Below are 13068 nucleotides of genomic sequence, written 5' to 3' on the forward strand. Positions count from 1 at the left end.
ACATTAGAGAAATATTTCTGCTTGATTTAACTCTTAAAACTCAGTTATTGCTATAAAAACTCTAAATCTCTACAGTGTGTTTATGATGATAAGAAATGACAACGCAAACACACTGGTGTCGTGATTTACTATCTAACAGGGGACCGAGTCATTGTGTTTAACATAATCATTATTCAAAGAGCATCTGCAATTACTACATTAGAGAACTATTTCTGCTTGATTTAACTCTTAATACTCAGTTATTGCTATAAAAACTCTAAATCTCTACAGTGTGTTTATGGCAAGAAATGACAACGCAAACACACTGGTGTCGTGATTTACTATCTAACAGGGGACCGAGTCATTGTGTAAATCATAAATAAATCAAAAGTGGTTTGTTTAAAAAACTCATAAATGTATAAGGTGGTAAGTTGGGGCTTTTAAACCCTATTTTACATGGGGCAAAAGTCACACATTATTTATACAAATACTTGAGCTAAAATGTTTTTTTAATAATGTCTTAACACTTGTTTAAAAGAATAGTAAAGTTTGTACTATTTTCTGTTTATTTTGATAAATGAAATAATGTTCAATGAATATAGGCTACTGTCATTAAAATATGTTAAAATAAAAAATACAAACACAAAACTTCTAATTACATTCTGGTTGTTTAGATTTTTAAATCCTTTTTTCTAGGATTCTGTGTAGAATTTATTTGTAATGTAATGCAAAGTTTGAAACTAGTCAGGGTATCTAGTAAAGAGATGTAATGCTTGTTCCTTTAGTAAGCAGCCTGTTAAACAGCAGAGTCTCTCTGGGACAGCAGGCCATTCAAACAATAGAGGAGTGTGTGTGAACGACGTGTGTTTAAGAGCCCTTACAGTTCCTGCTCCAGCCTACAGGGGAGCTGCTGAGTATGACCTTAAACACACACACACACTTAGGTCCCCACTTGGTCATAAGTTTTAAAAAAATTACTAGAGTGTTTTTACTTAATTTTCACATTATTTAAACACACACACTTGTAGGCCCCCACTTGGTCAAAAGTAAAAAAAAAATCACCAGAGCGTTTTTTTAGTGTTTTTACTTGATTTTAACATGATTTAAAGCATGACCAACAGGGGACCTGAAAAATGTCCCCTCTTGGCTCAGAGGTCCCCTGTTAGTGAGTGTGTTACGACACCAAGGTCCCCTGTTAGATAGGTAGACAAGTACACACACACACACACACACACACACACACACACACACACACACACACACACACACACACACACACACACACACACACACACACACACACACACACACACACACACACACACACACACACACACACACACACACACACACACACACACACACACACACACACACACACACACACACACACACACACACACACACACACACACACACACACACACACACACACACACACACACACACACACACACACACAACATCATTTAGTATGTTTATAAATCCTTTTACATTCATGCGGAATCACATGGCGTAGACATACACGCGGAGATGATGGTTCGTTTCGGTGTACACATACACGCGGAATTACACGGCATAGACATACACGCGGATAGCTCAGAATGCATTTCCATTTGGCTTTAGAAAGTGGCGTGTATGTTTACTCAAAGTCATGATGTCATGTTGCAGTTCAAGTCAACAGCTGCCCATCTCCACTGTAAACAGCATTGGTAGGGCACTGCTTCCCCCTCCTGACGCGTCGAACGGTTTGCCAGAATCTCTTTGAGGCCAACCAACAGTCTTTCTCCATGGCCTCACCAAACTCCTCCCAGGCCCGATTTTTTGCCTCCACAATTACCCAGGCTGAAGTCCGCTTCTTCAGCTTGACGGCATCCCTTACTTCCAGTGTCCACCACCGGGTTCGAGGATTGCCGCCTTGACAGGCACCGGAAACCTTATGGCCACAGCTCCACAAGCTAATTAAGCTGTGGTTTGTACTTAATTCAATTGTATTAAAATCTATGCTATAACAGTTGAGCCTCTAAGCTACTTTAGTGATAAATCACAGGACAGTGTTGACAATGAGTTTTTGCGCTCCTCTGTATGTCACACTCCTTGTATGTCACACTATATCAGGCATTAGTTCAACATAATACACATCTGATGGTCTAAAATCGCTTCAATGTTCAAACTGGCAGCCTTAAAACACATACAAAAGACAAAGCTTTTGATGCTCGAACCAGAGCTGTTCGGACCAATCAAATTGTCAGGACGGGCTTTATACGATGATGGACAGATGAGCAACAGTAATGTAAATCATCCACGTCACCAAAGAGCGCTTGGGTTGAATTTGTTTACTAAACGGAGAACTTGTTCGCATATGCATTCACCGTTACTATTTCTCTCAAATAATAATCGTGTTGGTAAGTACTCCATGAATCCTTCAATAATTTTTTTTAACACCTACAAAGATCGTTTACACTAATCTTCTTCTACTTCCAGTGTGCGTGCAGTTGAGTTCTGTTGACAACTATGCATTTCCCAACATATGTCACTTACTCCGTTGCTATGATTGGTTGTAGGTCTATCCAATTGAGTGCAGAGGCATTGTCTTTCCTGGTTCGGTTGAAACACGCCTCAATCATAGCCCAACGGAGCAGTATCAGACTCATATTCTGACTAGAATCTGAGTACGACGACGTCGGGCTATTACATTCATATTGTGATACTTGGATTACGTTACTGAATACTTTGCTTATTAAGTAATTTGTAACTGTAACAGAATACTTTTTTCCCAACCCTGCATACATATCCATTAAATTGTTGTGATGTACATTTTCATTTAGTCTTTCCCTATTTTATCTTTGTAAAACTTAAAAAAAATTAATAAAAAAAATTAAGTATATTATTATTAGGAAAACACCTACCATTGCTCTCCTTTCATCCTGGAACAAGATAACCAAGAGAAAACAAGCTTTGGTGAAGATGTTGCCACCTTTTTCTGCAATCTTATCTCCAGCTTTCTCACGGTAGATCTGCAGAAGATCCAGGAGGGTTTCTACAGAGTCGTCCACATCATAAACTGCATCAATGGTTCTGTTGTACTGAAAAAAAAAAGAAAAAACAAATTATTATTTATTTATTTATTTATATATATATATATATATATATATAAAATATCTGCATTTGCTGAGCAAATATTGCAATATGTCATTAATTAATCAGCATATCAGGGAATTTGACAGCCCAAATTATGAGGCAACATACTTTTGATAGGTTGAGAAGGACTTGGATGGATAATGTGATGATCTCCATTGAAGGCACACTTCGGTTGCAGCTCCTTATCAAAGTGAAGATGGTGTGCGTTGCTCCACTTTCAACAAGGCGTTCACAGCACTCCGGTGAAAGTCTGGTGGCAGTTTCTTTAACCATAAAAAAAAGAAAAAAAGATAACGTTAGTTAACATTTTATGATACAGCCAACCTCATATCTTTAAAACAGTGTCTTACCTAAATGTTTCAAGGCTGCAAGAATGTAAGCATAATTCTGAAATCCAAGCAGGTAGCTCAACGCTGTTGTGGTCTTGTTACACAGCTTGTCCTCTTCCTTCACCCTTCGATTTACTTCCGCGAGACGTCGCCTCATGGAAACGACTTTGCTTGTGTCATGACGTTTTCTTGAACAATGACCCCTCCAGAGTGCCTTAAAACAAATTAATGGACTTGTTCACGCAAAATTTAAAACACTTTCATTGTATGGTAAAGACAACATCAACATACTGCCTTTTATGGTCTAAAGAAGAAAGTAAATTGTGAGTACATATTCAATTTAAATGTTTAATTATCAATTTAGAATACTTGTTTTTAGTCATTAATCTAGTAATACTAATCTAGTATTAATTATCTTAAATGGGTTGTGCACATTGAAAATACATATACACAAAGAAAATGTATGTTACATTATATGAAATGTATATGCATTTTGTATCAAGCCCTTTCTTCCATACCTGCGCCTTTATTATTGCACGTTGTAGCTTTTCCTTCCGACGTCTAAGAAGAAGCTTCCTGACTGCACACTGGATAGTATCGGCAGCTTGGATGCGACGACGTAACCAAGTTCTCACTGCCCTCTGGGTCTTGATGATGTCTTCTCTGTCTTTAAGATATCTCTTTCTCTGCAGCTTTGCCCTAAAACATTGCTAGAAATTCAGGGAGAGGAAGAGAAATGTATAGTTAAATTAAGAGCATTTATATTAGGCTAAATGTGAAATAAGCTAGTGGCTAACCTTCTATTGCACAATGTTACCTCTGGCTAACAAATCCAATTTAACTTTTTTTGATTTACACAAGTTCATGACGCTCAATAAAATGAGAAAGTATTATATAAGTTGTGTTGAGGGGTAAATACAATTTTACAACATTTAGTATTGAATAATGGGTTTCTTAGAAGGAATTACATGCATTTCAATTTTGAATTTTCTTTTAACATGTAAAGGATTAAATGTACCTGGATGTATAGGACTGAAGAGATTTTCTTCTTGGCTGATTTAAGAGCCCAGTGTGCTCGCACAGCTCTCTGAATCCTTACTGCGCAGAGATGATGGTAAACGGCAGCTGTGAAACGATGACGTCTTGCAGCACAAGCCATTTCTTTTACCTATAAAATGGAACAAGTTAATACTCTATCCCCCGGTTTCACAAACAAGGCTTAAGTATAGTCCCAGACTAAAATGCATGTTTGAGCCGTTTCAACTTGCACTGACATATCTTGAGACAAAACAATGGCACTGACATATCTTAAAATATGTCAGTGCCATTGTTTTGTCTCAAGATGCACACCAGTAATGTTTTTTTTTTTTCAAAAGGCACATCTAAATTCAACTGGATTAGTCTAGGCCCTTTCTGAGAAACCAGGCCCAAAACATTTAGCCACTTTTAGCATATTCAGTCCCCTCAATTGATTCAAGAAACTTTGAATCCTGGAAGGCCATTGAGTAATTTACTCCAACTAGCTGGTTGCAGAACGAGTCCTTCAATAGTCAATTACTTGTGCACGGCCTTAGTAATAACACCACTCATACATATAACTTGCCTGTTGTCTCGCAAGCCAACCACGCCACAAAGCCTGAAGATAAACAGTGGCATTGAGTCGTCGTCTTTGATTTTCTTCCTCAACTCTGGCAAGCTTCAAGACTCGGAAACGCCGCTGCAGAATTATGGCGGCAGCTCTCTGCTGGTGATACCGTCGTCTTTGGGTAAAGCCTCTGAAAGCTGATTGCATCTTCACAGCAGCTGTTATTTGCTGTGAAAAAGAATAGACTGAAGGCTTAGTGATGATTTCAAAGAACAAATGGCAAAAAACAAATTCATGTTGAGATACTATTGTGAATAATTTAGGATTTCCAAAAACCCCCTGAAGCTATATGAAAAAAGTTAAACTTTTGCACGTAGCACAAGACTAGAGTAACAGGCCATTTGACCCCCTTTTTTCTATCAGTCAAGTCCTAAGAAAAGCTTGGCAACACAAGCAAAGTTACGCAGTATACATGTCAACAATCACTGAAATAAATGGACTTTGAAAACGGTTTCTCTGAAATTTTATCTACAAATGGTAAACTTTAGATAGTGTGCATTTACTGAGCAAGTTCATCATTGCACAAGCCTATTTTGTTTATCGGAATTTACACAAATTGGTGCCAAAACAACGTGACCTTAGTTCTCCTAAATCACATGTAAAAGTGCACACTATTTTTTAGTATTTAAAAAAAAAAAATCTTAAAACAATAATTTAACTTTTAATAAATATTTATTATAATGTACACTTAATAAATATTTATTATAATGTACACTCACATAAAAGGAAGACTTCTGTTATATCAGTAGTCTAATAAATGTAAATTTTTGTGTAATGCTGCATCCACACAACTAGGTGTCAATATAAATCAAACGTGACTGCCATTGTGCCCAAGCACAGAAAAATGGCAACCTTGTGATAAACATATTACCCATTTCTATATAATAAATGTTTTTTCCACCAGGGCCGTAACCACCGTAGACAACCCAAACCAACTCAAGCCCCCTTATTTTATTTTTATTCTTTACTCGATTAAATCCCTTTTAAAATACTTTAATTTTGGAATTCCTTTAAATAAAACGACCAATAACATCCGCCTCTCCCCCTTAAAGGGATAGTTCACCCAAAAATGAAAATTACCCCATGATTTACTCACCCTCAAACTATCCTAGGTGTATATAACATTCTTCTTTCAGACGAATACAATCAGTTATATTAAAAAATATCCTGGCTAATCCAAGCTTTATAATGGCAGCCCAAAATTTCAACCCCCCAAAAAAGTGCATCCATCCTTCATAAACATACTCCATACAGCTCAAGGGGGTTAAAAAAGCCTTCTGAAGTGAATCAATGGGTTTGTGTAAGAAAAATATCTGTATTTAAAACTTATAAAGTAAAATATCTAGCTTCTGTCAGATCGGCTTCAAATTTTGGACTGCCATTATAAAGCTTGGATTAGCAAGGACATTTTGTAATATAAATGATTGTATTCGTCTGAAAGACGAATGTTGTATACACCTAGGATGGCTTGAGGGTGAGTAAATCATGGGGTAATTTTCATTTTTGGGTGAACTATCCCTTTAACGCAAAAAAACAAACCAACTTTGGTCCTCCAAATGTCATGAAATGGTTATGGCCTTGATTCCCATAAAGAGAACAGTTACCTTTTGATGGGAATCTCTCACTCTCCGACCTCTGCATAATGCCTGGATGTATATAACAGATTTTCTAAATCTCAGGAAATTAGCACGCTGTTTTCTGGCAATCTGAGTTTCCCTCCATCTTTTTTGAATGACTTGGACACTGTGCTGGATTGCTAGAAATCTTGGAAAGGAGGACAAATACTCATGTCGTGACTCCTGACATATAACTTTAAAAGCAGAAACGAAGAATAAAATATTCTTATTGGTTACCTTGCACGTTGGCGTCTTGCTTGAATACATTGTCTAATAGTTGCAATAGCAGCTTGTTTCAAGATGTATTTTTGTCTAGCTAGGCGTCCTCTGAACCAGGACTGAATTTTCAGGGCAGCCTGTGTTTGCAAGACATGTTGCCTTGTTTGATAAGCCCGAAATGCTTTCTGAGGTTAACCAGAGACAAACAAACAAACAAGATCAAATATACAGATAAAATATACACTTAAATCCAATATGACAAACAGAAACAAGCAGAAAAACAAGTGAAGAAAAATAAAAACGAAAAGCAGGGTTATTGCAAAGACCAGAGTACTGGGTTAAAAAAATAAAATTATAATCAAACGTAAATTTTATAGTTGTTACATGCTTACCTGTATCACAACAGTAGACTTTCGCAGCTGAAGAAACTGTGCACGCTCTCTCTGGCAAAGACGGAAACCTCTGTAATGCTTCTGTATAACCAAAACCGATTCCTTGAGTTGCTGAAACCTGCGTCTCTCAATCATCCCTCGATAATGAGCCTGTTTGAGGGCAAGAAATAAAAAGCCTTCTGATCACTTCCGTTGAATATTCAGAGTGAATCCATTTTAAATAAATGACCAGACAGAATACAACTACATAGTGATTACCTGAATTGTGATGGCACTTGCCCTCAATCTCTGAAATCTTCTGTACTCAATGTGTCCACGTACTCTGGCCTGAAGGAACTTTATATTTTGGAGAGTCTTCAGGTAACTGCTCCTCTGTTCCATCGTTGCCCTATGAGCTCTGTAATGCGTTTGGAGTATAACCGCTGCAGCCTGTAATGTGCAGTATTTTCTCTGGACCATTAACATTCTGTAATGAGCTTGCAATTTCAGGACACTTGAGCGAAGCATCACGTAGCGTGTGCGGTGCATGTGCATGCGCATCACTGACTGAATCTTGATCGCAGCCCGTCTTCTTTTTGCAAACCTCCTTGCCAGCATTCCACGCAAGGCAGATTGCAAGGTAAGCGTAGCTTGCCTAAGAGCAACAAAACCAATCCGATCTTTCTGGACCAGTTTATGTGATCTGTACCACTTCTGGATGAGTGTTGCACTTGCTTGCATCTTAGCATGCTGAACTCTGGCGCAATGGCCTCTGTATGCAGACTGAATCACAATTGCTGCAGCCTTTGCTTTCATGAAATGCTGTCTTTGGACAGACATCCTGAGGTAGGACTGGATGGTTCGCGCAGCCTTGGTCCGTCTGGCCAATTCTCTCCCCTTCATCCCTCTGAAAGATTTCTGCAGGCATACAGCAGCATTCCTCACCTGCTGGTATCTATTCACATGCTTGTCTCGAAGTTTCAAAGCTCTGTACCTCTGCTGGAGAACCCTGGCTGCCCATCGCTGTCTCTTAAAAGCTGACCTTTGCTGGTACATGCGGACACCAGCCTGTATGATGATGGACGCATTTTGTTTTTCTGCTAAGCTTCTCCTGAGAGAGTGTCCTCGGAATGCTGCTTGAATGGCAACAGCAGACTTTCTCAAACGTAGATAGCTCTCCCGATCTGCTCTAGCCTGGATGCATGACCTGTAATAGCTCTGGATAATGATAGCTGACAGCCTCATGGCCTGGTACTTAACCATTTCTTTGTGTCTTCTAAAATAAGACTGAATCAAGATCGCTGCTTGACGCTGTAGCAGTAGTTCCTTCCGAACATTAAGACCTCTATAACATGCTTGCAGAACAAGTGCACCATGACGCATTTCAAGAAAGTTCTTTCTCTGCTGTTTCGCTGCATTTACAGCACGATACCTTTGCTGAATGGCAATGGCAGCGCATTTCATGGCTAAATACCTCTTCCGGGCACTATAAGCTCTGAAAGTCGCCTGAACAGTGGTGGCAGCCTGATGCATTTGCTTCAAAGTCTGTCTGGACTTCATGCCACAATAGGCTGCTTGCAGAATCAAAGCAGCATTCTTCTGTTCCTGTAGTGCTGCCATCTCTTGCCTCATAATTTTGTTAGCTCTGAAACATTGCTGAACAGTACAGACTGCCCAACGAAGCCTCTGGAAGCGCAACTTGAAGATGTGCTTTCTCACATGGGACTGAATGATTGTTGCAGCTTTGTGCTGTCTCTGGATCTGTCGCCGGACCTGCATTCCCCTGAAAGTTGCCTGGATTGCAACAACAGCTTGACGTTTGGCAAAATAATCTCTCCGAACAAGTCTTGCTATCAAAATGGATCGATAGCGTCGTTGACAGAATTCTACAGCAGCTCGGACAGACAAAAAGTGCTTTCTTTGTTTGTAGGCAAGGTACTTCCTTTGAATGACTGTGGCAGCAAAATGCATTCTAGCAATATCACTGCGTGCACGGTTTCCTCTGTAAATAGCCTGAATTGCTGTTACGCTACGCCGCAGCTTTAAAAAGTTCTCCCTTGCCCCTTTCCTCAGTAAATGGCACCTGTATTGCCTCTGTATGACCAATGAAGCCAGTTTCATTGCTTGGAATGGCACTCTTGTTCTGTACATTTTGTACATAGCCTGAATCACAGTGGCCGCTTTATGCTTTCTATTGACTTCTTTCCTTAGTCTCATCCCTCGGTACACAGACTGCAAAGTGATGGCAGCTGCTCGCAAGGAGCAGTACCTTTTACGCTGTTGCCTTGCACTTACAATTGCTCTGTACTGTTGCTGAATACAGATGGTGGCATTTCTGAGAGCAAGGTAATCATGACGTCGCTTGTATGCTCTATACGTCTTCTGGATAATTACTGCCGATTTGTGCCTTTCTGCAATCTCCTTTCTTACCATCATTCCACGGAAAGCTGACTGAATACATATGGCAGCTGTTTTTTTGGTTCCATATTGCTTCATGACAGCATTTTTTGTCATCATTGCCCTGAATCGCAGCTGTAAAACTGATGCAGCCCACTGTTGTCTCTGGTACTTTTTGAGTTGGGAATGTCCACGGAAGTGTGCCTGAATCACTATTGCAGCTTCGTGCTTTCTATCAATTTCTTTCCTTTGTCTCATCCCTCGGTACGCAGACTGCAAAGTGATGGCAGCTGCTCGCAACGAGCAATACCTTTTACGTTGTTGCCTTGCACTTACAATTGCCCTGTACTGTTGCTGAATACAGATTGTGGCATTTCTGAGAGCAAGGTAATCACACCGTTGCTTGTAAGCTCTATATGTCTCCTGGATAATTATCGCCGATTTGTGCCTTTCTGCAATCTCCTTTCTTACCATCATTCCACGGAAAGCTGACTGAATACATATGGCAGCTGTTTTTATGGCTCTATATTGCTTCATGACAGCATTTTTAGTAATCACTGCCCTGAATCGCTGCTGTAAAACTGATGTGGCCCACTGTTGTCTCTGGTACTTTTTGAGTTGGGAATGTCCACGGAAATGTGCCTGAATCACTGTTGCAGCTTTGTGCTTTCCATCAATTTCTTTCCTTAGTCTCATCCCTCTGTAAACAGACTGCAAAGTGATGGCAGCAGCTCGCAAGGAGCAATACCTTTTACGTTCTTGCCTTGCACTTACAATTGCTCTGTACTGTTGCTGAATACAGATGGTGGCATTTTTGAGAGCAAGGTAATCATGACGTCGCTTGTATGCTCTATACGTCTTCTGGATAATTTCCGCCGATTTGTGCCTTTCTGCAATCTCCTTTCTCACCATCATTCCACGGAAAGCTGACTGAATGCATATGGCAGCTGATTTTATGGCTCCATATTGCTTCATAACAGCATTTTTAGTCATCCTTGCCCTAAATTGCAGCTGTAAAACTGATGCGGCCCACTGTTGTCTCTGGTACTTTTTGAGTTGGGAATGTCCACGGAAATGTGCCTGAATCACTGTTGCAGCTTTGTGCTTTCTATCGAGTTCTTTCCTTAGTCTCATCCCTCGGTATACAGACTGCAAAGTGATGGCAGCTGCTCGCAAGGAGCAATACCTTTTACGTTGTTGCCTTGCACTTAAAATTGCTCTGTACTGTTGCTGAATACAGATGGTGGCATTTCTGAGACCAAGGTAATCACACCGTTGCTTGTAAGCTCTATACGTCTCCTGGATGATTTTCGCAGATTTGTGCCTTTCTGCAATCTCCTTTCTTACCATCATTCCACGGAAAGCTGACTGAATACATATGGCAGCTGTTTTTATGGCTCTATATTGCTTCATGACAGCATTTTTAGTAATCACTGCCCTGAATCGCTGCTGTAAAACTGATGTGGCCCACTGTTGTCTCTGGTACTTTTTGAGTTGGGAATGTCCACGGAAATGTGCCTGAATCACTGTTGCAGCTTTGTGCTTTCCATCAATTTCTTTCCTTAGTCTCATCCCTCTGTAAACAGACTGTAAAGTGATGGCAGCAGCTCGCAAGGAGCAATACCTTTTACGTTGTTGCCTTGCACTTACAATTGCTCTGTACTGTTGCTGAATACAGATGGTGGCATTTTTGAGAGCAAGGTAATCACACCGTTGCTTGTAAGCTCTATACGTCTCCTGGATGATTTTCGCAGATTTGTGCCTTTCTGCAATCTCCTTTCTTACCATCATTCCACGGAAAGCTGACTGAATACATATGGCAGCTGATTTTATGACTCTATATTGCTTCACGACAGCATTTTTAGTCATCATTGCCCTGAATCGCTGCTGTAAAACTAATGCGGCCCACTGTTGTCTCTGGTACTTTTTGAGTTGGGAATGTGCACGGAAGTGCGCTTGAATGACTGTTGCAGCTTGGTGTGATTTTCGTAAGTAGTTGCGAACTTTCATTCCCCTGAATGCTGACTGAATAACTACCGCAGCATTTTTCATTTGCAAGTACGTAGCTTGAATGCATTTGCCAACTATGTAGGCTCTGTATTGCTGCTGTATGATGATAGCTGCACACTTTGCAGCAACAAAGGCAATGCGTACTTTATGCATTCGGAATTGAGCTTGAATGATAGTAGCGGCTTGATGCTCTCGTCTCAGATTTTGCCTCACTTTGGCCCCCCGATATATGGCCTGTAGATTTATAGTCACTTGCCTCAAATGGACATAATGGCTTCTTTGCAACCGTCCAAGTACAAAAGCACGATGCCGTTGCTGAATGACAACAGCAGCATGTTTTTGAGCTAAAAACTGCTGACGGCAACTATGTGCTCTGATCACAGACTGAATCAAAGTTGCTGCTTTGTTTTTCTTCTGCAGTTCTTGTCTTACTCTCTTGCCACGATAAGCACTCTGTAGCACAATGGCTGCTCTTTTAATTTCAGTGTATTCCACGTACACTTTCTGTCCATCTCTGAAGGCTCTGTACCGTCTTTGAATGACTACGACAGCTCGTTTAATTTCCAAAAAACGTGTCTGTGCCACATATCTACGATAGTTTGACTGAATTATTTTGGCAAATCTGTGGAGTTGACTGATCTTCTTCCGCTCAGCTCGTCCTCGCCACATTGCTTGAATTGTCATTGAAGCGGATTTAAGAGCCATATACTCTTGTCGTAACTTTTCTCCAAATACTTTAGCTTTGTATCTCTGTTGCAGAACAACGGCTGATCTTTTCAAACACAAAAAGTGCTTTTGCGATATAAACCGTCTGAAAGCAGTTTGAATCAGAAGTGCAGCTTGGTGGCGGTGAGCCACAGATCTACGGACCTTCCATCCACGGAAAGCTGCTTGCAGAGCCAGAACAGCTGATTTGATCTCAAAAAACTTCTTCTGATCTGCTTTCCTTTGCATGCAGGCTCGAAACCACCTCTGAATCAAGACTGCATTTTGCTTCATTTTATATATCTGTTGTCTGACAAGGTAGGCCCTGAATGCACTCTGAATGACAATTGAAGAATCGTGCCTTTTCTTTAAATCCTGAAACTTGCATCTTTGAAGGTGACCTCTGAACCATGCTTGAACACAGATGGCTTTCCTTTTCATATCCAGGTACTGGGTTTTACAATGCTGCATTCTGTACCATGCTTGAATGCGCAAGGCTGCAATGTTTTTTTCCAGAACTTTTTTCGTATGCCACTTCCGGAAAGCTGCCTGGATCACACAAGCGGCTCGGTTTTTCTTCAGGAGATGTTGAACCCTCCAAGCTTTGTATGTTTTCTGTGTGAAGTTAAGAAAATGTAAATTAAGTTATATATTAA

The 13068-nt window shown here is 40.2% G+C and overlaps 1 protein-coding gene across 1 annotated transcript in view; it reads right to left on the bottom strand.

Moving 5' to 3' along the window:
• aspm (assembly factor for spindle microtubules) overlaps nt 1-13068 on the bottom strand; it is a gene marked incomplete at its 5' end in the record, with an annotated part of 50886 nt that overhangs the window by 19232 nt on the left and 18586 nt on the right. Inside the window, 10 exons of the mRNA XM_079807097.1 lie at nt 2889-3065; nt 3229-3383; nt 3471-3663; nt 3968-4159; nt 4468-4617; nt 5053-5262; nt 6699-6858; nt 6948-7114; nt 7322-7471; nt 7580-13027. Coding sequence (XP_079663223.1) covers nt 2889-3065; nt 3229-3383; nt 3471-3663; nt 3968-4159; nt 4468-4617; nt 5053-5262; nt 6699-6858; nt 6948-7114; nt 7322-7471; nt 7580-13027 — 7002 coding nt within the window. The remainder of the gene's footprint in view (nt 1-2888; nt 3066-3228; nt 3384-3470; nt 3664-3967; nt 4160-4467; nt 4618-5052; nt 5263-6698; nt 6859-6947; nt 7115-7321; nt 7472-7579; nt 13028-13068) is intronic.

The sequence above is a fragment of the Gobio gobio genome, assembly GCF_949357685.1.
Source record: "Gobio gobio genome assembly, chromosome: 24".
Lineage (NCBI taxonomy): Eukaryota > Metazoa > Chordata > Actinopteri > Cypriniformes > Gobionidae > Gobio > Gobio gobio.